Source organism: Peromyscus leucopus, chromosome 18, assembly GCF_004664715.2.
Source record: "Peromyscus leucopus breed LL Stock chromosome 18, UCI_PerLeu_2.1, whole genome shotgun sequence".
Taxonomy (NCBI): domain Eukaryota; kingdom Metazoa; phylum Chordata; class Mammalia; order Rodentia; family Cricetidae; genus Peromyscus; species Peromyscus leucopus.
Window position 1 is genome coordinate 20,524,420 of NC_051078.1, and position 25,955 is coordinate 20,550,374.

Below are 25,955 nucleotides of genomic sequence, written 5' to 3' on the forward strand. Positions count from 1 at the left end.
ATAATATCTATCTGTGGGACTCTACATTCACTCCCATCTGCTACCAGTGGAAGCCTCTCTGATAAAGATTGGACAAGGCACAAATCTATGAGTATAGTGGAATATCATTAGTATCATTTCATAGATTTTTTTTTTTTTTTGCGCCAGTCATGTTTTGTCTCTGGGCTATCAAGTCTCCAGATCTTGGTTACCCAGGCAGTGTAGGGCATGGGTTCCCTTTGTGGTGTAGACCTCAAGTTAAACCAGACATTGGTTGGCCTGTCCCACAAATTCCCTACCACCATTGCCCTAGCATATCATGCATGTATCACAGATGGTAGGTTGAAGGTTTTGTAGCTGAGTTGGTGTCCAGGTTTCTTTCAGTAGCCTGAAGAGTACTCTCTCACACCAAAGAGAATAGAAACTAGGGTGAAGGCTCCTTGCAAGCAACAGGCCAACCTCTCTACATTCAATGAGCTGTGTGAATGTTGTCCTTGGCAGTGGGGACTCTGCTGTCAGTTTATAGCTATGAAATCTGTATGTTCTTTACACCAAAAGCAATCTAGGAAATATGTATTTCAAATACCTGAGGTATACCTTTATATCCAGGTTATAAAAAATGGGCTGTTGATTGATAATTGAAATGATCTACTGGATATAATGGCGTAATGTGTTAATGAGATTAAAATAATTCCCCAAACCAAAAATTATACATTGTGAATAACAATAATATTAGCAGTTATATGATTATGAACATTTTGGATTGTTTTAACTTTTGATGTCATAATTATACTATTTTAAATATATGTTTTTGCTTACGCTGTGGCGCTGCTCCTCATGGCTGGCTTCTGCCCACGGCGGCCCTGCCAGCGGAGGAGAGAGCTGATCGGAAGAATCATAGCCATGGTTACCTTTTTAGAGCTTTATTGGGAGGGTGGGGAGAGAGAGAGAGAGAGAGAGAGAGAGAGAGAGAGAGAGAGAGAGAGAGAGAGAGAGAGATAACAGATGGAAGGAAGGAGCAGAAAGGAAAGAGAGGGGTGCATAGAGGGCCTACCCACTTTTTAGGCTGGGGTGTCGTCGCAGGCTGATAATGCAATTAAGGACCAAATCCTTACATCCTAGTCTTTCGCTTATTATACAAAAACAAAACAAACAAACAAAAAAAAAACAGGTAAATGGAAATAGGGGCATCGTTCCTCTCAAAAACTGCTTCCAGCTGACAATTGGACATCGGTTGGCTCTTGGGGCAGTCTTCTGAGGTAGATAGGCATTGTGGGATGCTGTCTGTCATCTGTTTGCTCTGGAGACATGTATCCCTCTTGGCTGTGGCTGGAAACTTTGTTTGACAAGATGCTGGTGACACAGAAAAAAACTTAGAGAGATAAAAGAATCATTATTATTTTATGTTGACATTTATCTAAGGTAGATCCAGCCTGTCCCTATGGATTTTGAAACACGTTAAGCTTTATCAGAGACAGATTATTTTTATTAAAGCACCTGTTTCCTTTACTAGTTCAGCAGCATCTAGGAGACAGGTGATCAATTGTTAAAAGCATCTCATAGTAATAGATGTTTACATTAAAGTCTTTTTGTAGCGCCCAGATGCTTTTGCGTCTGGGGGTGTAAATACCTTTTAGCTGTTACGGTTTCTTATTTGATGATCTCTGGACTCTGGTTCTATGGTGGTCCTGTACCATTAACTGAACAGTGAGTTAGAACAGGGAACTCGGAAGAGAAAAGCTTGTGGTGCATGAGAATTTATTTTTTGGAATTAGGGACAAGGTAAAGATCAGGGCCCTGTCTGTATGCATGTGAGAAATACAGGCAGTGGATCTGGAGTGAAACAATGAGCTCTTATATTAGGTGGAAATCTTTTTTCATTAAGTAACTCTGGAAGTGCAATTAAATCTGGTGAGGTGGTAAGGCTGTCCTCTGTACCTGACAATAAAGGAGAAGGTGGCATCGCAAAACTCCCAGGACTGAGTCAGTGGCTCTGGTGTCCAGAAGGAAAGAAATGGATCGCTTCCCTGCTGCATTCTGGATTCCTTGCCATGCCTGTAACCAAGCCTAGGTCTGCTAGAGGTCTTAGCTTGATGTACCCATGCATCTTGGTGCCTGGGGGCAGTCAGCTGACTCTTTGTCTTTCTAGGTGGCACCTTTAACAAGGCTGTTGATGGCCTGGCAGGGTATTTGCTAACCCGTGGCCTTTTCCTCACTTAAAACAGGGACCCAACAGCTTTTGGGAGTCAGCCAGTGCCAGCACTTGGCAATTTTGTTTTTGGGCTTTTATCTCTTCCCTGGCACACCTTAAATGCCACAGATGACTCTTTTGCCTGTGGGGTCAGGAGCTTTGCTCTCCAGATGCTTAAGTTTTAGTCAGGGAGGTCTGGGGAACAAGAAATGGATCTTATTCTATGTCCTGAATTTTTTTTTCCTGATGATTGGTGGCGTAAGGACAGCTTTTGGAAGATCTGCCAGTAGGCAGACTATAAACAGATCTTTTTGGAAGACTTGTCTGAGGCTATAAGCTGATTTTTGGGCTTAAGAATCATCCTGACTACTGTAAACTTATTTGTATGGATCTTAGCTGCTTCCAGACCTGTCTGTGCTTCTCAAGGCAGTTTGAGGATGAGTGGGTGGAGTTAAGGTGAGTTAGGGCAAGTCGTAGAAACAGCCTAAGCCTGCTCATTTGAGCCCGCCCACTGCTGGCAGAAGTCAGACAGAAAAGGTTGCACGTGGCAGACGCAGAAGTGGGGAGGGAGAAGGGTTTAGAACTTTAGCAGAAAGCTTATTTGCCCGTTCGCTGGCAGAAGTTCCCATGACACTGTTATGCAGCCAGGTTTACGCTGTGCCTGCCCCTATCCACCAATGTAGATGGTGAATGTATTGTCTCATGGCTGTAGCTGAGAGAAAAATAAAAAATTAAAATAACAAACCCGGATCAGACTACAATCTTGGGCGTCCCCAAAGAGTGGAGAGAGATCCATGAATCAGCTCACGTCACCGTTCCTCTTCGTCAAGGGAAGGTGAGGGCTCAGCTGCACTGCCTGCCGTTGGTCCACCGTTGAACCTAGACACCATTTACCCCCTCGTCAGGAGTGAAAATGTGCTTGAAGGATTTTAGAGAAAAGTTATTTAGCTGAGGACCTGTAAGAGTCAGGAGATGGGTATGTGCAGAAATAGTCAGGAAAATATCGATTCATAAAATTAAAAGGACAACTGAAAAATTCAAATTAGTCCAGTGTGACTCTGTGTAGGGAATTGTAGAAAAGTAGGTTGCATCACCCAAAGAGAAGACTTTGAAGTCTTTGTACCATGCTATGATTTTCAGAATTCATTCTGACTCTTTGAAAGATGCATTAGAAACCCAGGTCAGAGGCTCAGGGACTAATTAGAATACTGCAGCTATAGTTTACTGAGAAATGTCAATATTACTGGGAATACAGTTGGAAAGAACACAGATCAGTTACACTTGGTGCCAGCTGGATAAAGGCTGAGATTATGTTTGTTGAAGAAAGATGAGTTTTTGTATTAGGGAAGTGGATTCACAGCAGTACTCAGGATACACTGGTTGTGCAGGTTTACACACCAGCCATGTGTGCACTACTGAGTGGCCTGGGAGCTGAAATCTGAATGACACTGCTGTAATCATTATTCTTTATCTGCAAGGGTTTGTTCCATTGCCCATTGATTAGGTTGTATTTTCACATATCCTCTGTGCATCTTTTCATAGACTCTAAGTCGTATTTATATTATAGCAATAAAAATCGTGTGAATGCTGTGTGAATAATGGCTATGTTCTGTGGTTTAGGTAATAATGGCAAAGAAAAATTCTGGGCATGCTTGCTATAGTTGCAATTTCCCAAGGTATTTTCAGTCTGTGATTAATTGCTTGCACATATGCGGAAATCCCTGACTTGGAAGGCTAACTATATACCAAAGCATTTGCCTTATTAGTTCATACTGTCCATGTAAGTAAGTAAATATAGAAGAGATGGCATAGGTGTTGGGATAACACTTATTGATAAAATTAATTTCAGGATTCAGTTGTTTTCACTTTTACCCACCTGAGTTGAGTCTTTATTGTCTCATATGGCTGAAATAAACATGGTGGTACAAACTCATAAAGAAGGGGCTCACTCCTTAGATTAATCCAGAGTTGCCTCACTACATGCACCTTCACCAATGACACTAGTTCCTGTAGGCTTATAAGTGAAAACATATTTTTTCATCCCTTTTACTACTTTTCCCCTCCAGTAGATCTTTCTGTTTTCTATTGTGAAATCCTGTGAAGCTTTCTTCTCTCGTGCCCTGAATCCCTGTGTTTGAGAAGAGCTGCTACATTTGTCAAAGGCTTTTGTCATCACCTAGTATCTCATTTCATACGTTGTTCGTGTTCTGAGGATTGGCAGCTCCTTAAATCCCACAGCCACTGGCAGTGTGAGGACTCCGTGACCCCTCGCTTGCTTGCTTCTGTTGAGTCTTGAGCCCCACCTCTCTGTGGGTGCTCTGAGTCTGATGTACCTGACGAAAGGACAAGATGGCTCAGGTGAATGAGGACAGTCCTCACACAGAAGTTATCTTGGAAAAGAAAGCACAAATAAACTGAAGGTTACTATATAGAGCCCAGAAATAATGACCATGGTGCTGAAAGACAGGCAGTGGCTGGAGCAGGTGGCTGGCTATGTATGAGACCTTACTGTAGTTTACTGAAGTCTCAACAATGAAGACCCTACCTGTAAAATGTCAGAAAGCTGAGACCAGCTCAGCCTGGGTCATGTCACCACCACAACCCAGTTTTGCAGTTTAATCCTTTTGATCTGTTAAGATATTTTAAGGGTCTTCTCATGTTTTTCCCCCCTGTATCCTAAAATCCTTGCACAATATAAGGAGAGGGCAGTTAGTTATTTGTGCTAAAAAATATAAATGGATGTTTTGAAAGTGTGCCAGGCAGAATCTGCTGTAAGTTTTCTTTGGCAAATAGCTCCTTAATGCTGAACTGTCTTTCACCTCTGAAGACAAGAAGACATTCACTCAAGTGCCCTTTTCTCCTCCCTCCCTTCCTCCTCCCTCCCTCTCTCCTCCCCTCCCTCCCTCCCTTCCTTCTTTCCTTCATTCCACCTTTTCAAAAGAATATTCTTTACTGCAGCAATATTCTGAATTTTTAAAAAGGAAAAAAAACCTGGTTTTTATTATAGCACATTTTTATATTGAAGCAAAACAATTCTTCATTGTTAATAATATTTGTCTTTATACAATAAACATATATTCTTATGCTATTGCCTGAATGCATACTCTTTTAAGCAAGGAAGAAATAAATGGAGTTGCATTTCAAATCCTGCTCACAGCTTTGTACCCAACTCACTGAGCATTGCCTAAGCTCCTCTTTTCTATATAGTGTTTCCTTTTTTCACTCAGCCTTGAAATTATAGTCATTTGGGCACTTCTATTATTCTGAAACAGATAGCTAATGCCAAGAATATTTCAAATGAGAAAGGGGAATTTTGAGAAGGGAGATAATTTAGCTAAGGCCTAATAGCTATGATTGTGATTAAATAGAGTGCCAGTAACGAAGTGTTCAGCTGTCCAAAAAACAGTCTGTGAATTCCCAAAAGTGAGAATTATATGTTATCAAAGTTAAGGTCAATGTTAGGTCTGTATAACATCTTATTTCTATATTTTCTGTGCATGTCATATGATGCCATTTGATAAATGTTTGATGGTCTACTGAATAAATATGTTAATCATTGTTTAAAATAATAGAAAATTTAAAATCCTGGATCTTCTAACACATACTTATTTAAACATGTATTCATTTTAAAGTTGTAATCTGCATTTTATAGGTGTCCCCATTTATGTCATATTTATAATAGCATATTACTACAATAAAACTAAAAAAAAGATAGGAATACATGTGATAATCAGTAAAATGTCCATATATCACATGCTAAAACTGTGTAAGTACAACATAATAATAAACAGGAAAAATGGTCTCTTCTAAATGTTAAAAGGGGAAATCGGTGCCTTGATAAATGGTTTCATGGTCAAGAACGCTTGCAACTCCTACAGATATTGGGTCCCCACCATATACACAAAGCATGTCCACAGTCTCTAACTGCAGTTTCAAGGGATTCAATGCCCTCTCTGGGTTCACAGGTAGTGCATGCACATGCTGTACATTTATGCATGCAGGCAAAATACTCATACATATAAAATAAAAAAGTCTCTTTTAAAAAGAGGAAATTCAAGAAGAGTCAGAGAAGTCAAAATATTTGTGCAGAATTTCCCTTGAGAAAATATTATAAGACAAAAATATCAACATCTTATAAAATTGACTAAAATGACATTAATAAAAGTAGTATGTTGGGAAAATATTTTAAATATTTCAATATGTCAAACTTCACTACAATCAATTAGACTTAGTGGGTTATCAAAAAAGAAGAAATAAAGTCGGGAGGGGAACATGTTAAAGGAAAAATGGGAGAAGTTACAGGAAGAAAATGGAGAATACGATCATATTCACCCATCTATAAAATCCTCAAGAATAAAAAAGGTTACAATGATATAATATAAATGGATTAGCTAATCTTTTTTTGCAAGAAAGTTGAAGGAAGATAGCTGATAAAATTAATGAAAATTCAGCTTAACTTAAAGTTTTGATGAATGTAACTAATTCTAATTTTCAGCTCTTCGATCTGAAGTGTTTTGAGACATTTAAGGACATCCTTCTACCTACTATATACAGGATTAAGATTAATACTACCTAAGGCTATAATATTCCTTGGGGTTTTATTTATGGTTGATAGAATATGATAATGATAACCCTTTTTATACAGATTACTAAGTATATAAAACATCATATAAGGTGATTATGTAGTCATTGTAAATATATGTGATGATTTAGGCAGTCTTAAAAATTAAAATCTTGATAATATTTCATAAAGCAAATACATACTACATATACAGATAGTATAATAAGCAAGATTAGAAAAAGGAAAATTTCTACTTATATGTGTAACACATCCAGGAAGATTCAGAAATTGTTCTAATATTAAGGATGGCTACTTCTAGGTAGATTACAGATGTTTAACTCTGTCACGGTTGTGCATTTCTGGCTGGCCCAGTTCCCAAGGGTAATTATTGTATTAGTTACTTTTCTCTATTTTGTTTTGACAAAATACTTAACAGAATAAGTTTGAGGAAGAAGTCGTTATTTCATCCATTCATTATGGTGGAGAAGGACATGGAGGCGGGAGCGGAAGATGGCTGGCTGCATTGCTGTGACTGTCAGGAAGCAGGGATGAATGTAGTGCTAAGCCCACCATCCTTTTCCCTTTCAATGAATAGAATAAATGAGTCTTCCCTTTTCAGGTTACCCTCCCTGGAAACTCCCTCACAGTTACACTGTGAACTGTAACTGTAAATGTAGCTCTGAGTGATTCTAGAGCCAATGAAGTAGGCGCTATAAATTAGCCATTACAGGTATTTATTGGCTTTAAAATCTGTATATGATATAAAATATATACTACTCACCTTTTTGAATTCTTGAATTCATATAAGCAGGTTAAAAATCTTCATTTTTATAATTTTAGTGTATATATATTTGCCATAATTTCTCCACTTCTCAGAAACATAAGATTTTTTTTTCATCCATATAGCAGTATTGTAAAAATGAGCAATGAAATAAATTCTCAAAACTATTATGGGCATTATCCTAGTAATGTGTTTGAATGAGTTTTTAATAACATTATTTTATTGCTCTTGTGATTTCAGCTCACATAATAAAAATTGGGTATTTTTCTTCTCTGCCTCAAATATCATGAAAATATAAAAATCTGCCTGACTGCATAAATTCATTTTAAACTAACATTATTTATTAAATTTGACAGAGACTACCTGGGGCTTTCTTTGATAAAGAACGAGAGCTTTTCATTTTGTTGTTTATCTATCCTTATCTGATGCTTCAAGAGAACAACTGTAAATCTTCATTATTTGTTTTCCAGAGAAAAGAAAAGGAAATGAAAAGTCCAGTGCATAGCTTATAGATTGCTTTCTGGTTCCAAATCATATTAATACTAGTCTTTCAATATTTCATAGATTAAACTCAATTTTATATACACCCTAAAATTATAAAAATGAAGATTTTTAACCTTTTCATATGAATTGTCAGTTTATTAAGGATTATAGTCTTAGCTATTAAATAACAAACAGACCATCTTCTTTTGACATGGGATAAAATGATGCAAGTTCAAATACAATATACTTCAGGATTATGTTTTGAGTCCTCTTGATAAATTCTTTTCTTACTAGTCCAGAAGTCTTCCTCTCTTGCTGGTAGAAAGGACATAGGAAAGTTAATCTTTTTCTCTTGCCCACATTCCATGTAACAGCAAACCCTCATGCTTTCTTCAAAATGTTTTTTTGCAACTTCTTTCCTTTAATTTGCATATATCTGTTGTTTTATAAGCTGAGGAACGTCACCTCAACTGCTACCTTAAGCGCCTCGTTTCTATTTGCTTTGTTTCAAATGCATTCATCGCATTCAAATATTTTTACATTGTGACTGTTCAAGCAGGTATGGCGGTTATTAAAGTGCTTGCCTCACAAGTGTGAGTGAGTTTGATCCCCCATACCCTGAGAAGGTCAGATGGAGGGGCATATACCTGTAATTCCAGTACTGGGGAAGGAGGTAGAGACAGGAAAATTCTTGGGGGTTTTTGACTGGTCTCACTGAATCAGCAAGCTCCATGTTCAGTGAGAGGCGCTGTCTCAAAAGATAAAATGAAGAGAGAATGAGAAAAACACCTAATGTTGACTTCTGCCACTCACATGTATACACATATGTATGCATGCACACCTACACATAAACACATTATAACACACACACACACACACACACACACACACACACTTCATTTCATTGCTTAAAGTCCTTTGAATTCTGTTGTCCTGGCTGCAAGCTCTAATGTCTTTCACTGTGAACACAATCTTCCAGTAGCCAACTTGGGTCGTTCTCTGTCTCACTAAATAATTGTACCTCTCCTACACCTGCCAACCTAGTCCTGTATGTCTCTTGAGTTTGGGTATTTCTGGGATTTTGTTCTTGCATGCTTATCTTCCTTTCTCACTCTTTGCTCACAGAAGGCTTTGCTTCTCAGCTGTCTAGCTGCTGTTCTTTAATGTGATTCCCTTAAGAAAACAAGTTTTTATTCACCCAAACTTACTCGTCCCCCACCTCACTTGATTCTGTCCTTACTCCACTGCTTTCTTTTTGTGATAATTCATAACTACGTTCACACTTGAGGATCAGAGCCTGTGAATCACACGCTGTGGCTGTGACTTGTGACGTCATGAGGCTGGAGCATTTTCTGACTTAGTCTATCAACATTAAGGAACTAAACTGGGCCAAAGTTGTGTTGGGCTCTGAGGCTGATGGGAAGGCTTTGCTTTTGCTCTTGGCTATAATGTTGAGACTGGACCAGCTTTTTGCAGAATGTCAAAGGAGATTAGAGGCCAAAGAAGCAAATACAAATGTGGAAGAATTAACACATTTGGGGAAGGTCTGGAAGGATTCATAAGGAAATGATTTTTTAACTGTGTTCAAAACCAAATTGTATAAATAATATGTAGTGGCAGAATGAGACATTGGTAGGTGTAAGGAACTTTATTTAAATTTTAATATAGTCATATAAAAATTAATTGAGAGAGTATCTATTTGATCTAGCATCATTTTTAGACATTGATATATTAATTTGTGTTTTTCCCCAGTCTGAAATCTTCTCTGATGGCTTGTTCTTTTCTTTATAGTAATAAAACATTTTCAAGGGGAAATGCTCAATAACTCCATCTTGAAATAACTCTACACTGTTTTCTATCAATGAGTCTGAAGTAGTAATGAATTTACACTTCAGTGGCTGTGGTGTCCAAAGCTGGTATGGAGTGTATTGTGTTTTCTGGTAAAACTGCACATTATAGGAATACATAGTTGCATCTTCACATAATTGTGAGGATCAAAGTCATGGACTTAATAGTTTCATTCTCAAAACTCACAGTTTACACAGTTCTCAACATTTTATTATTGCAAAGGTCATTGTGTCTAGAAAATACTATAAAAGCAACATGCATCTCATTATTTTAGTAACCATATGGGAAAAATATATCCTAAAATATGATAGGATTTTTAGTGACCCCATTATGCTGTGTGAATATCATCCAGTTTTCTCTTTAATTTAGGATAAAAAATCCAGAAACTTTTGCAAAATAATCTCATGGTGATTATGGTTACTCTGTTTTATTTTTTAGTATGCAGTTATTTTCATATTTAAGAAATATTTAGTAAAATCTTCAAAATATTTACTACATTATATTCTATGCCATCTGCCAACTTTTAGATTGGAGAGAAAATATTTTTTCTTGATTTACTATCTCATGAGAATCCTGACACTGGATTTCTGACACTTCAATAAAACTTGATAAACCTGCATCTTCTTGTACTTTTAATTTTCTTCCTATGTCAGCTAGTATTTCACTTATACTTGAATAACTCCAATAATGTAAAAAAAAAATTACTTGTGGTGTTTAATTTTAGTTGTTACCTTGACATAATCTGGAATCACCTAAAAAGAAAATCTCAATGAAGGGTAGTCTACATTAAGTTGACCTGTGTGTGTGTGGGTGGGTGGGTGCTTCTCTTAATTATGTTGATTAAGGTGAGAAGACCAGCCCACTGTGGGTAGCAGAATTCCTTAGGTTAAGGTCTTAGACTGTATTCATGGAGAATGTCAGCCAAGTACTAATTATACAGGCATTCATTCCTCTCTCTGCTTTTTACTGTAGATGTGATATGACTAAATGTTCTTAGCTTTTTTCCTCTTAAATTCTCAGCTGTGATGCAGAATAACTTGAAATTGTGAGCAGAAATGAACTCTTTCTCTGACAATTTTTGCATTTTCTCAGGGTATTTTATCACAGCAACAGACATGTAACTAGGCCACCACTTGTGAAGCAAATGCACCTTTCTATTCTTGTCTAAGTGTCGGGCTCTTTCTAAGCACATCTAGTATCCTGCCCTATAGATTTGGTGATGGTTCACAGATCTCAAGAAATTGCATGACTATTTCAAGTGCAGGTCTCACTTGCTTACTAATGATGAATTCATTGCAGAATTTGTGTTTAGTTCACATATAATCATCAATGGTATTAAGAAATTTTATAAATTTCTGGATTGCTTAAAAATGTAGCCAACTATGTCTGAGTTTTAATTCAGAATGGCAATATAATCTGGGCATGGTTCATGACCTGTGTAGAAAACCAAACTTGTGTGTAGGTAGAGTTTTCCTGCCTGGCCCACAGTCAGGAAAAATCTCTGTCACCTGCCAGTCCCACAGAGGCTCAGACCCAACCAAGTAAACACAGAGACTTATATTGCTTATAAACTGTATGGCCGTGGCAGGCTTCTTGCTAACTGTTCTTATAGCTTAAATTAATCCATTTCCATAAATCTATACCTTGCCACGAGGCTCGTAGCTTACCATCATCTTCACATGCTGCTTGTCATGGCACAGCTGGAAGTGTCTCCTCCCAACTTCCTGTTCTTTCTTTTCTCCTCTCTGTTAGTCCCGCCTATACTTCCTGCCTGGCCACTGGCCAATCAGTGTTTTATTTATTGACCAATCAGAGCATTTGGCATACAGACCATCCCACAGCACTTGTACCTTTAAAGACTAAGGCACAAGTAGGTGTGGTATTTAGAAATCAAATGCAGCACATGGTATTTTACTTATAATTAGTGATTTAGAGTGCAATTAGGTGATTGCTATCAGTGATAAGAACTAAGTGGGCAGGTGAGCATTAATGATTGATTTCTAGAAGCCTGCTTTGATTGAGTGTCTCTTACAGTCAAGATATTTTCCTTTGATACAATGAAAAACAACCATGGGTGAAACAAACAAAATTCTCTAGGTTTCACAGATTATTATAATGTTTTACATTTTTTTAAAAAAATGATGAATTAATTGAATTAGTAGTTTATTGATTGACGGTAGTTGCAAAAGTGAGAGGCAAAGGCAAGAATATAATAAGACGTATATGGAGAAGAGTGTGCTAATTTTTAAACAGGCTAAGTCAGACATCATTCAGAAGGCTACATTCCAGCAAAGATCATGAATAATGCAGAAGAAATATATGCATCTGCAGGCACCCAGATTAAGAGCATAATATTATCAATGAACCTCATTACTCATTTCAAATGTTTTCCAGTACCATTGCCCAAGAACACTCCAATACTGAGAAATACTATAACATCCATGGCAATGTTTTGTAAATAATTATACAGTATATAGTTAAGCCATTCAAGTGGGTACCAAAATATTTTACAAATGTATTTTTACTTTGTCTTTTAATAAAATCAACCTATGAACAAAAATATTAAAAGTCAGTACTCAGTGAACATTTTGGTATAATTTTAAAATAATAACCTCAGTAGCCAGTATTTTGATTATAACCAAATTGGGGTAAAAAGGGGAGTGTATCCAGAGAAATAAGTAATTGACATGTTCCTTTAATTCATTAATGGGAATTAAATAAGGTGAAATTTTCAAATTAAGGTTACCTTTTAGTGCCTGAGGTTAAAAAGATCCATTCTTGATTAAGACAGTATCTCTTTACTGTACATGCATAGATTGAGCAGTTGGCACATCATATGAACAGTCTCAAAGCTGACTTAATACTAGCTGCCCAAATGCTGCTATGCCCAATACAGGAACATATTGAACAGTGACCCACCAACCAATAGCAGGGGTCACTGGGCTAACTTTTCCTTGTGGAAAATGTTTCAAATCTTCAAAATGATGTTTAACAATTATTCAGTAAATATTTTAGAAGTCCCCATAAACACTGAAATTGTGAACAAAAATAAATTTATTTTAAAGCAGATTTGCCTTCCAATGTGTGCCCAGGGGTGATTGTACACACCAATTAGCTTTGCCTTGTTATTAAGCATTAACAAGCTAAAAAGTATAAAGTATCCCCAAACATTCACTTTCTCATTCATTTGGTATTCTAATAGGTAGTCAAGGACTAATATGCCTGAATATTAAATAGTTATTTTTTTATTTTCTAGGTTGTATAATTTTTGTATTACTATTACACATTTCTGAGTTTTGACATCTCTATATGCCCACTACCAAAGAATTCCCTTTAGTGTTAGCTGCTGGCATCACTAAACTATCAAAGAAACAGGATCACTCAGTGTATATAGCCTTTTAAATCTGCCTTCACACACACAATAGGCTTTCATCTATGTCACTGTATATGTATCAATGGTCCATCCCTTTAAACTGTTAAGAAAGAGGATGCTGAGGTGAGTGTCTTCCTAAGAAAATCTTTGTTCACAAGTCCTATTCTTTATTTATGATGGATTGCTATAAACAATATTATTAACCTAAATGATCAAGTAGCTTCAAGACATTTGATGACAACATTTAAAATCATCTCAAACTATTAATTGAATTTCACTCTTAGCATTTTTTTTTGGTTGGGTTAACTACCTGGCATCTGTGTCTGGACAGATCTGGATCACAACTCACTGTTTAGTATGTGAGAAATTGAGTGAGTCCTTGAATGTACCTTAATCTCCTTGTCTATATATGCAAGGATGCTCATGTAATTATTACTGCTGGGTTTCTGTGAGACATGAGTTACTGAAGAGTGCACAGAAGAAAGATTATCTAGTCACCAGTGAGGACCTTATACACAGTGATTGATTGTTAGCTAGAACCTTTACATATTTATAAAGTTAAAATTCTTTCGATGCTTTTGGGATATTTGAAATTTTCTTTGTACATTATTTATTAAGATTCTTTGTCTGCATTTCTGTGACCATTTATTATTAATTATTATTATTATTATTGTTATTATTATTATTTACTTGCCCTTTATGTAGTAACAATTGCAAGTGTTTTATATTACATTCTATTCAAAAAATAATGTGCATTTTACCATTTACATTCAGGTCACACTTTCAATGTGTAAGAAAGATGTTTATAAAGTGTAGTTGTTTTCTTTATCAAGCTCCTCATTGGTTTGTGGTTTAAAAGTTTCTCTTCTAAAGAAAGGAACTTTATATTCTCAGTACAGTCCTATAAAATCCCAATTTCATATTTTTTATTCCACAGATTATCTTGACACTTGCTGAAAAATTAATGGGCCTTTTAATTATTTATTCTTCCATTTCCATTATGATTTAGTGTATGCTCATTCTTTAGCCTTTTTCCTGGACTTAAGTATTAGGGTAGTAGTATTGTGGTTGTATGTTTGTGTTGTCATTATTATGTGAAAAGCTGTCATCTTGGTTGCACATGGCATGTTATATTGGAGTAGGCATATGGAAAGGAAATGCTAAACTTCCTGTGTTCTGAGTTGACATGACTGAACATACATGAAGAAGTAGCAAGGGAATTCACTTTAAAAACAAGACTTCATCCTGCAGCACCACAAAACAATCAACAAACTTGATAAAATTATGTCATACAAAGCCCAGGTTTAAAATTTGATTGTATTTGGTTTACAGGAAATAATGACAAGAAAAAAAATAAAACATGAACATTTAAACATATACTTTGTGATAGCTTCCATGATACAACCCAATTTGTTTTTTAAAGCTCTGTGATTCCAAGAAGTACCCATTATTGCATAAAGAATTTAAAGGAGGCAAAAAATATATTGAAAAATATTTCTTGCTTGTGGCCTGAGAGGCTTGAGAGGATATAAGTACTTCCCAAAGGGTCTTTAGATTTAATAAAATGTAGATCAAGTCACTGGCAACCTTTCAATAGCCATTTAGAAGCTGTTTCTGAAATCACATGCAAATGCTAAGAACAAAAATAGCCACAGTATTTTTATAAAAGAATCATGAATCTGGTGGACTTGCATGATCTGTTTTTAAGGGTTACTGTAAAGCTACAGCATGGTGGTAATAGTCACTAAAATGCCCAAAGATATTGAAGCAATAGGAAACCTTGAAATAAATCAATATACATATAGTTATATAGTCAATTCTATGTTATTACAAACTTGACAAGGAAGCTAAATTCATGAAAGACTGAAAGATCATAAGCCTATATATTAAAATAATTTGATCTATACTTCATGGTGTATACAGTTAAGAATTTGCCATTCTGCCTAATAAAGTTCTTTTTAAAAAAGATGGAAGAAACCTGCAGTCTGGAGCAAGACTTTTTTTTTTAATAGTAAGAACATTATGAACTATTTACAATTAATTACAAGCCTCGGTCTTATGACAGCAAGGCTATGGAATGATTGAAATAGTCATTTCTTAAGCTAAGAATGCAAAATTGTGGCCTGGGAGTTGGCTCAGTTTTCCGAGGGCTTGCAGTGAAAGCTCAGATCTCCAACACTCACATGATAGTTGAGTTTGGTGATGAGTTTCTATAAGCCCAGCACTGGAGGGAGAAAATAGTTCTCTAAGGCTTGCAGGCCAGCCAGGCTAATGTAATGTGAACCCCAGGTTCAGGAAGAAATCCTATCTACAATATGATGAGTGGGCATGGTAGTGCATGCCTCTAATTCCATCAAGGAGATCTCTGTGAGTTCTAGATCAGTCTGGTCTATGTGGTAATGACCAGTCTAGCCATGCTACTTAATAAGATACTGTCTCAAAAGGAAATAAAATTTAAAAAAATATATGTAGAAACAGTAAATAAGGTATCCTAATTTTAAGTTTTGGCCTCTCTATGCATCCGCAAAGGTGAGTGCATCCCCCACATCAGTACACATACACACACACACACACACACACACACACACACACACACAGAGAGAGAGAGAGAGAGACAGAGACAGAGACAGAGACAGAGACAGACAGAGAGAGAATGTGTAATTCTGTACACTCATTAGAAAAGAGTTTGTATCTGTCTTCCATCCTCACATAGTATGACTCTCTGACTACTCTCCTACCCAGTGAATGAAGGATCATGTCCATGCAAAGATTTGTATGTGAATGTTTCAATGATTTTATTTATAGTGTTTCAAGACAGAAACTACACCATATGTAAATAAAAACATGAGTAATAAGTCCCATAATTTATGAATTTGTCCTAGATTATGAGGGAAAATTTCAGCAGAATTATAGATGTGTAATTTGGCAGAAATAAAGAGGTGCCCTTTATGCAGAATATAGTTAAAAACTCTTAGATTTTAATGCAATTAAAAATGAAAGGATGGAAAAAATATTTGATGAGATTTGAGACCTATTACTCAGAGCTAATTATGCTAATAATTCTTTCATTAAAAACTATTTTCTATTAAGTTTTTTTCAACTTAATTAAATGTGTGACAATCAACAGAATTAATTGCATCATTGCTATGGAGAATTCTGTTATCTACAAAATCAAAGAAGAAAGTCAAATGTCATAGAAGTTTGAAATTAGAAAAATAACTCCATTATCTGTCAGAAAGTATTACTTTAAGTTTGCTTAATAAAGAACTATGTTGAACAAATTTTTGCTTAAAACTATCATTTAATGGAGCTGAAGTAGTGGCTCAGAGGTTACGGGCACTTGATGTTCTTACAGAGAACCCAGGTTCAGTTCCCAGCACCCACATAGTAGCTCACAGGCATCTATAACAGCAGACCTAGAAGATCTGATACCATCTTCTGACATTTGAGGCACCACACACACATGTGGTGCACACACATGCATATAGGTAAAAACATTTATACACATAAAATAAAAATAAATCTTTAAAAAATCTTTTGTTTATTATTAGACTTAACCAAGTTTAAAATTACTGAATATAGGCAGCATTTTCAAAAGCAAAACTTCATTGAGCAATATGATTTATTGGCATAGTCAACAATAGATACCACATTATCTGTTAGAGTTATAAGAATAAAGTAGAGTTCATTATTAAGAGAAGGACAAAGAGGAGAGAAAACACACACACACATACACACACACACACACACACACACACACACACACACACACGACTGGTTATTATGGGCGAAAACACAGCAATAGACTGATTAGCATGGAATCTTATCTGCTCACTATTGTCATAATCACATTTTGAAGATACCAGCTCTTCAAAGAAGCAATCCTGATTCTGTCCCATCATCTAAGTATACTACTAACCTCTATGACACTTCCTAGTTTCTATTGGATGTTTTTTATTACAGTTGATGTTCTCAGTAAACAATGAGTTGTTCAAAGAATTGCAGTTTATTTCTCACAAGGAGTGAGAATACATACTTACCAATATTTTTTGAAATGAATATTGAGTATTAAAAAAGTAAAAATGTGCCATGGTGCCTGCTAAAAGTTTTGGTTTTAAATGATTAAAGACAACTTAATAAGAATGTGGCTTCATTAAAAAAGAAAAAGGAAGTAACAGTAATATATTAGATCAAGGATTGACAAACAAATGCCAATGAATATAGGGGAGAATTTTTAGAGAAAGAATAATGTGAACTATATAGAGTTAATTTGGGACTTTGACAGGACTCCCTTTCGGGGAAAAATCCAAATAAGGCCAAAAACACAGATCTTGTAGTCAGGAAAGAGTGACCGAGGTTTTGAAATCATAACCTTGATTTCATAGTTGTAGAAAGGCTGACCATTGTCAAGGAAGATATTCTAAAGTTAATATAATGGAGGGCAAGATACAGAGCAATTCAAAGAAGTTCTCAGGAATAGAGAAATACTATATGGCTCAGCAGAAGAGTCCAGTCAAGATGTCAGAGAATGTAATGCTTGTCATGAACACATTTTAGGAAAGGAGGGGAGAGGTGACAGAAACAAGGGCAGTATGATGCTAATTAAACCAGAACAGTCCATTCAATAACCTACTATGTACTACCTATGAGAGTGGTCTGTAGATGAATTTCTAAATGGTCTTATTAAATAAAAACCCATGGAGCCAGATATAGGGGTTAAAGCCTGAGAGAGATTAGAGGACTAGGAACAGCCACAAGCTAACCTCACCTTTCCAAAACTTCAGCTTCCAAATGCAAGATACTTCCTGTCTACCCACACCTATATGTCTTGCTGTTCTGCCATCTGATTTGCTCTCTCTGTCCAGCTACATCACTTCCTCTTCCTGCCCAGCTCTGTCACTTCCTGTCTGTCTGTACAGACCTCCAGACCTCCATGGTTAACTAGTGTTGGAATTTAAGGCTTGTGTCACCACACATGGGTGTTTCCAGTGTGGCCTTGAACTCACAGAGATCCAGACAGATATATCCCTGCCTGCCAAGGGATAGGATGTGCTTCCTTTGCCTGATTTCTTTGTTTACTTATAACAGCTGGCTTTTTCCTTAGATCTACAGGCAAGCTGTATTTATTAAAGCACAAATAAAATATCACCATATTTCAGCATAAATAAAATATCACCAGAGTGGTCAAATCCAAACAGGACTCCTATATTCATTTTAGTTCCATTATATCAGTGGTGTTCAATGTACCTATTCATGATTTTTTTCATAATTTATATTCACATATTCAACATGTAAAGTAGAAATATTAAAAGAAGTAATAAGTAAGGAATAAACTATGTTGTAGAAATGATTATTGTATTGCTTAAGGTCTCAGTTGCAAAGTACATAATCTACTTTTGCCAGTTTATGAAACTAAAGTATGTTGGAAGGCTCTTTGAATTAGGAGATGGTGGCAAATATAGGTCCTTTACTGACTCTTAGACAACCATGCATCCAAATTATGCTATCTCTAGTAGGAAACTCAGGTAGTTGGGACTTTAAAAAAAACACCAAAGCTTAGAGGAAAACTGAGTTAGTCTGCTACCTGAGAGAAGACTCAATTCTTCTGACTTCCTTGCTACAGATGATTTTACTCCCTTTGACAGTAGATGGAACCTATACTGCATGACAGATGTGTGTGTAAGGGAGCTTAGATATGGTAGGTGCTTCCTGATGTTGTGGCTAATAATATGGAAAGTTGGATACAGTGAAGGTATTCACCAGATTTGGGCACTCACATAAGACATATTTCTCTAGTGGTCTAAAATACATTTTTTCCCACATTAAGATGTCATTGTTATTGATAATAATCTGCTCTCAGTAAGTTCAGTTTTCTTCTTGATGATTACTTTTGTCTCACATTTGTCTAAGTACATCGTTATTATTTGGAACTTAAGATGGGGCTCTTTTAGTATATTTATTTTGTCTCCTTTATGTTTTCTTTGTGCTTTCATGATGAATATTTGAGTGGTATCTTCAATGCTTGGCTCATTTGTGGAGGGTGTTTAAAGACAAATCTTCATCTCATGAGACTTAGTTTTCGTCCTTATATAGTATGTGCATTAATTCATATATCAAAGCACATGTGAGTAGTAATGTATCAATAGACTGAAATTCAGTCAGCAAATGAGATGATAGTGGTCTCTCTGTTGCAGAGTGGAGTTCCCATTCTCCTTTAAGATAACCATATATCCTGAAGTATTTACATGTCATCACATTAAGCACATTGACTAAATAATGGGGCCCAAGTTAGCCTGCACGTGGTTATTAATATAGCCTTTTTTATTGTTGTTTATATAAAATGTATGTTAAAAATTTCAGATATTCGGGCTGGAGAGATGGCTTAGAGGTTAAGAGCACTGACTGCTCTTCCAGAGATCCTGAGTTCAATTCCCAGCAACCACATGGTGGCTCACAACCATCTGTAATGAGATCTGGTGCCCTCTTCTGGTCATACATGCTGTATACAAAATAAAGAAATAAATCTTTAAAAAAAAATTCAGATATTCATCTTATCCTTCTAATGGATTTCTTTATGCATCTCTTGAGACCCCTTTTGTTTTGGAACCTAGACTGTATGAAAGGAGAAGCTTTTTGGAGATTGTAGCAGGGTAGTGCCATGGCCAGATGTGAATTTTTTTGAAAGATGTATTTATTCTTTATGTTCATGAATGTGTGTGTTCAAGGTGTGTACCTGGTACCCACAGTTGCCAGAAGAGGGTGTCAGATCCCCAGGAACTGGAGTTGCAAGATAACTATAAGCTGTCTTGGGAGTACTGAGAACCAAGCCTGGGGCCTTTGCAAAAGCAGCAAGTGCCCTTAGCAGCTGAGCTACCTCTCTAGGCTCCAAACATGACTTTGGGGTCACTCATTCAGATGCTGCGGCTGAAGTTGTGTGGCAATAGGAAAAAGCAGGAACATCAGATGGGAGACTGTCTTATGTTGTTTGGAATTGTGATGGGTGAGATTGCTGGGGGAATGTCAATATTTAAGCATGGTTGAATGGTTGTAGTTTGAAGATAGGAAAATGAGGAGTGATTTTCAGATGCCCGACTAAAGCAAACATCTTTTGAACAGAAACTAATTCTTAGGTACCTTATGATTCCAGGTTGCTTTTATAGGTGCGAGGTGAGGGACCCAGCTGTGGTATGTTACTCTTCTCTCAGTGTTTTCAATATGCTTCAAATGTTCTGGAACCCACATCTTCTGGTCCTTCCTAACTACCAGATAAACTATTGTTTAGTAGATGTTCAGTTCTTATAAATATGATGTTTCCATAACATTCTAATCAAACAGATTCTCATAAGTGTTTTTAAATGCCTTTATGATGGATGGAAACATTGTGTGGAAATGTGGGTGGTTCACATTGTTTGTCCTGTGCCCGGCTCATTGCTGCTTTATGTCTTACCGTTAGCTGGGACGACAGCAGTTCAGTGAGCAGTGGTCTCAGTGATACCCTTGATAACATCAGCACAGATGACCTGAACACCACATCCTCCATCAGCTCTTACTCCAACATCACTGTCCCCTCCAGGAAGAACACTCAGGTGAGAGCCATTGAGCCATCCTCTCTCTTCCCGGTGATGCTATCAATTTCTTCCTCCAAAATAAAATGCACTTTATTAAACTGTGGTTTTATTCTTTAATCCAAAGCATTTGCATGAGCTGAATAGTCAGAGATACTAAAGACTCACCAGCTCTGGGATCTGAAGTGTTTTTATTTTAAGCCTCCTAGAGTTACACCACTCAGAACTATAGCCATGCCTACCCCTCGCCTTATTTGAAGATCATAAACAGCTTAGACCTATTTGCTGATCTGTAACCCAGAAAGACCCACCTTAACATTTTCCCCCATCAAATACTGATTTACTTTAAAAAGTAAGTTTAAAAACAGTTTAACATAGGATCATTCTTGATTAATTTTTTTAATGATGTCAAAAACAAATTACTAGGCTCATTTGGGAATAGTGCATCAAGAAAGAACGTTGAATACATCCTGTCTTGTCTTGGTTTTTTTTCCTTGTCACGTTTGTCACAGAATAATCCCTTCCTTTGTGGAGTTTAATTAGGCTTCTCTGAGCATTATTTATCCTGACATTCCCTAATATCTGCAAAGGGAAATTCTATGGCTCAAATTGATGAAACGTATGTGAAATCGTAGTTATAAATAGGATCGTTCCTGGCATGCTTCGGAAGTATAAATCAGTGCTTCATTATTTTTTCTCCTCTTATCTGAAAGCGCAGTCCAGTTCCCCATTCACAGCTCATAGGTTTTTCTTTTTCTTTCTTTTTTTTTTTTTTAAATGGGACATTTTTCTTCATAGCTGAAAACAGATGCAGAGAAACGTTCAACAGCCGATGAGACCTGGGATAGTCCAGAGGAGCTGAAAAAGGCGGAAGAAGATTTTGACAGCCACGGTGATGGAGGCACCAAATGGAAGGGCGCCGCTACCTCTGGACTTGCGGAAGACTCCGAGAAGACAGGGCAGAAAGCGGGCCTGTCTGTGTCTCAGACTGGCTCCTGGAGGCGGGGCATGTCTGCCCAGGGAGGGACACCAGCTAGGCAGAAAACCAGCACGAGTGCACTCAAGACCCCTGGTAGGTTCTTCGCTTGGGATCAGCGCTACAGAAGAATTTTAACCTGTGGTCTCCCATTTGCATGCCTTCACATGTATTAGCTCCTCCTTTTAATATTCAGATTCTTCTGCACACAGTCAAATAATTTTATTCTATAATCCACATACTTTGTCATAATCAGCCCCCATGAGTATGACAGTCTGAGAATCCTGTGAGGATCACACTTGTCACATAGGGTTGTTATGTACTGTATTACAATCTAGTCACTTTGGATACAGGCAAAGTATTGGTTCTGGATAAATGATAACTCGCTCACTCTTCATGACTTTTTAATGAATATTTTCAGTATTGACTTTACAAATGTCACTACCTTTTAATACAAATCTGAGAGCTGAAAGACTCTCCCCTTATTTTAGAAATAGTGTCACCTGAAATGTGGATGTCATAGAGTACTTCAGATATAAGCCAAGTAAAGGTATTGACATCCACTTTTTTTTTTCTAGTACATTGGTTCTCAACCTGTGGGTTGAGACCACTTTGAGGGTCACTTATCACATATCCTGCATATCGGGTATTTACATCACGATTCATAACAGTAGCAAAATTACAGTTATGAAGTAGCAATGGAAATCATTTTATGGTTGGGGGTGTCACCACAGCACTAGGGACTGTATTAAAGGATTGCAGTATTAGGAAGATTGAGAGACACTGAGGAATAAGTGACACCCTTCTGAAGATACAAAACAACAAATAAGAAAATAACCAGTTTTCACTTTTCCTCCTCAAGCTCATTACATTTCCCCCAACAGACATGTGGTGTTTTTTTCTAGCTAGGCACTCAATTATTTCATTATATTAGAGATATTAGAGTATGCCTATTTAGATCTGAAACAAGGAATAGTTCAGAACTGACGTGATACAAAGAGCTAAAGGACACTCACATTTTACATTTGGTTTTGGAAGGGTTATGTTGTCAAAACATTCAAATGAACCCATCTGTGTGTTTCTCTTTAATTAGGGAAGACAGACGATGCCAAGGCTTCAGAGAAAGGGAAAACCCCGCTGAAGGGATCATCCTTGCAAAGGTCTCCTTCAGATGCAGGGAAAAGCAGCGGAGATGAAGGGAAAAAGCCACCCTCGGGCATCGGAAGATCGTCAGCCAGCAATTCTTTTGGATATAAGAAGACAAGTGGTGTAGGGTCGTCCTCTACCATGATTACCAGCAGTGGTGCCACCATAACCAGCGGCTCAGCTACGCTGGGAAAAATCCCCAAATCGGCCGCCATTGGTGGGAAGTCAAATGCAGGCAGGAAAACCAGCTTAGATGGGTCCCAGAATCAAGATGATGTTGTCCTGCACGTGAGCTCCAAGACCACCCTCCAGTACCGCAGCCTGCCCCGCCCTTCCAAATCCAGCACCAGCGGTATCCCCGGGCGAGGTGGCCACCGATCCAGTACCAGCAGCATCGATTCCAACGTCAGCAGCAAGTCAGCTGGAGCCACCACCTCCAAACTGAGAGAACCCACTAAGATCGGCTCAGGGCGCTCGAGTCCAGTCACTGTCAACCAAACAGACAAAGAGAAGGAGAAAGTAGCAGTCTCAGATTCAGAGAGTGTTTCTTTGTCAGGGTCCCCCAAATCCAGCCCCACCTCTGCCAGTGCCTGTGGTACACAAGGGCTCAGACAACCAGGGTCCAAATATCCAGATATTGCCTCACCTACATTTCGAAGGTAAGGGGATGCTGGGAGAACGTAAAAGGTGGTATATAACATGTACTTATTCTACATAAAGATGTTTTAATTTATTCTAAATATTCGAAGATTCTGTATTCTAGACTTGTTTAAAACATAGTGAGTTCTACAGAGCTGACTGTATGAACTGCTAGTGTAAAAAGTGATGCTCTTTAGAGAAGTGTGGTTAGCTGTTCAGCTATACTGTCAGTGTGATGGGAAAAAAAGGAACATGTTCAACAGGCTTAAAATCAAATGACTATTCATAGAAGTAGTGATAACATATAAAGTGATAGCTTGTAAAATAATTCAGCAGTTTTCACATCTCCTTTCCATCATTAAAAAAAAATCAAACTGCATAGATATTGATAAACACAGCATTTACCTCTAGTGTGCATCATCTTACTGACTCTTAATGAGTGGATGGTGATGAATATAGATGATATATTCTTTGTAACAGTTTACATTGGATCAGTTTATACAGGGCTGAATCTTAACATAGCAAAAAACAAAACAAAACAAAACAAAAAGTCAAAGTATCACATCATGGTCAGGATTTTAAAACATTCAGATGTCTGACACAGGACAAGAACTCACGAGTGAGATGACGTTTATAACTCTTTGTCAGTGTTTTTTGACAGGGCCCAGCAGCATGATGTAGATACCATGATTATCTTTGTATTAAGTATGTGAAGTTCTGCTTAGGAATAGCCCTGGTTTTAGATACCCCAAGTAGCATGGGGAAAGCTAGTGTGTGACTTAGGACAAACTGTTAAATATACCTGCCTCTGTTTCTTATCTTTAAATTAATAATCATTTATCATCTATAACTTGTTAAATATTTAAGGTTTGTTTTTATTCTGCTGGTTTAACCTAGAATTAGGAAGAGTCTTGAAAAATTTACTCTCACATTTAAGTAACCTTCAAAGCATAACTGTTTGAAAAGTAGCAAATTTCTCATTAGAAGTACTAATTGTGAAGAATGTTTTGAAGTGTCAATTCTTCTTGGAAAGAATAAATTATAGCTTTAGCAAGAGTAAATAATCTCACTACTTATGTGAAAGCCAATAGTGCCCTCCTGTGGCCCATTACCTATGAAACAATTTCTCATATTCGTCATAAAAGTCTTCCACTGCAGGAAATATGGATTTCATTGCAGCTGAATTAGTAACCATTCTGCCATTACTTCATATCATTTTATTTCCATATTTGCATAAATTTGATTATATCATCTCTTTCACTTACAAAACTAAAATGTTTTCTGATCTAAACTCCAATATCTAACTTAGCACCAATGATATTTCAAATCACTGGTATAAATATATGTCTGAGTAGCTCTGGCAGTTGACAGAAATCCCTGTGGTTTTTCCATGGGAAGATTTCAGCAAATCCATAAGTTGCCAACAATATCCAATATTTCCAGCTGAGTCATTCAGGCCTCCAGACATTACTGTCCTTAAGTGTCCCCTTTAGATTTTTGAGTAACCTAATTTTAAAAAGAGGAAAATCCATTGAAGTGCCATATACCGAATGCGTGGAAGTTGTTTCATTATAATGGTTCTGTAGATAGGCAATGCCGGAATGGCCAAAATATTTTAGAGTCCTTTGATCGCTAGAAGTGTAAAAGTCAAGCATGATCATGTTTGACTTTTGCCCACTTCTGCCCAACTTGGTTGTAGTCCAGTGCTGATTTCCCCTTAAGATATTTAAGGAGATTTTTAGTAGTTGATTAATACCAAGACCAAGCATATCACCTTCAGGAACATAGAGGCTGGACGTGCTTGGTAGCCCGCTGCTCCAACGCACACTTGGCTCTGTGGACTGAAACCCTATGGAATGTAGATATGAGTCTCTTGGAACAACTGAAGTTGTTATTTGTTTTTCTTTTAGGTTGTTTGGTGCCAAGGCAGGTGGCAAATCTGCCTCCGCACCTAATACTGAGGGTGTGAAATCCTCCTCAGTACTGCCCAGCCCTAGTACCTCCTTAGCGCGACAAGGCAGTCTGGAGTCACCGTCGTCTGGTACGGGCAGCATGGGCAGTGCTGGCGGGCTAAGCGGCAGCAGCAGCCCTCTCTTCAATAAGCCCTCAGACTTAACTACAGATGTTATAAGCTTAAGTCACTCCTTGGCTTCCAGCCCAGCATCGGTTCACTCTTTCACATCGGGTGGTCTTGTGTGGGCTGCCAATCTGAGCAGTTCCTCTGCCGGCAGCAAGGACACTCCGAGTTACCAGTCCATGACTAGTCTCCATACGAGCTCTGAGTCAATTGACCTGCCCCTCAGCCATCATGGCTCCCTGTCTGGACTGACCACAGGCACTCACGAGGTGCAGAGCCTGCTCATGAGAACGGGTAGTGTGAGATCTACTCTCTCAGAAAGGTGAGCGTTCCTGG

At 37.4% G+C, this 25,955-nt stretch overlaps 1 protein-coding gene across 8 annotated transcripts in view; it reads left to right on the top strand.

Annotated features, from left to right (window-relative positions):
• Nav3 (neuron navigator 3) overlaps positions 1-25,955 on the top strand; it is a 767,863-nt gene that overhangs the window by 653,509 nt on the left and 88,399 nt on the right. For 7 of the 8 annotated variants that reach the window (XM_028873085.2, XM_028873083.2, XM_028873084.2 and 4 more), the window contains 4 exons: positions 20,670-20,802; positions 21,580-21,853; positions 22,851-23,562; positions 25,453-25,941. In XM_028873085.2, the coding sequence (XP_028728918.1) occupies positions 20,670-20,802; positions 21,580-21,853; positions 22,851-23,562; positions 25,453-25,941 (1,608 nt within the window). The remainder of the gene's footprint in view (positions 1-20,669; positions 20,803-21,579; positions 21,854-22,850; positions 23,563-25,452; positions 25,942-25,955) is intronic. The other variant, XM_028873088.2, reaches the window with a different exon arrangement.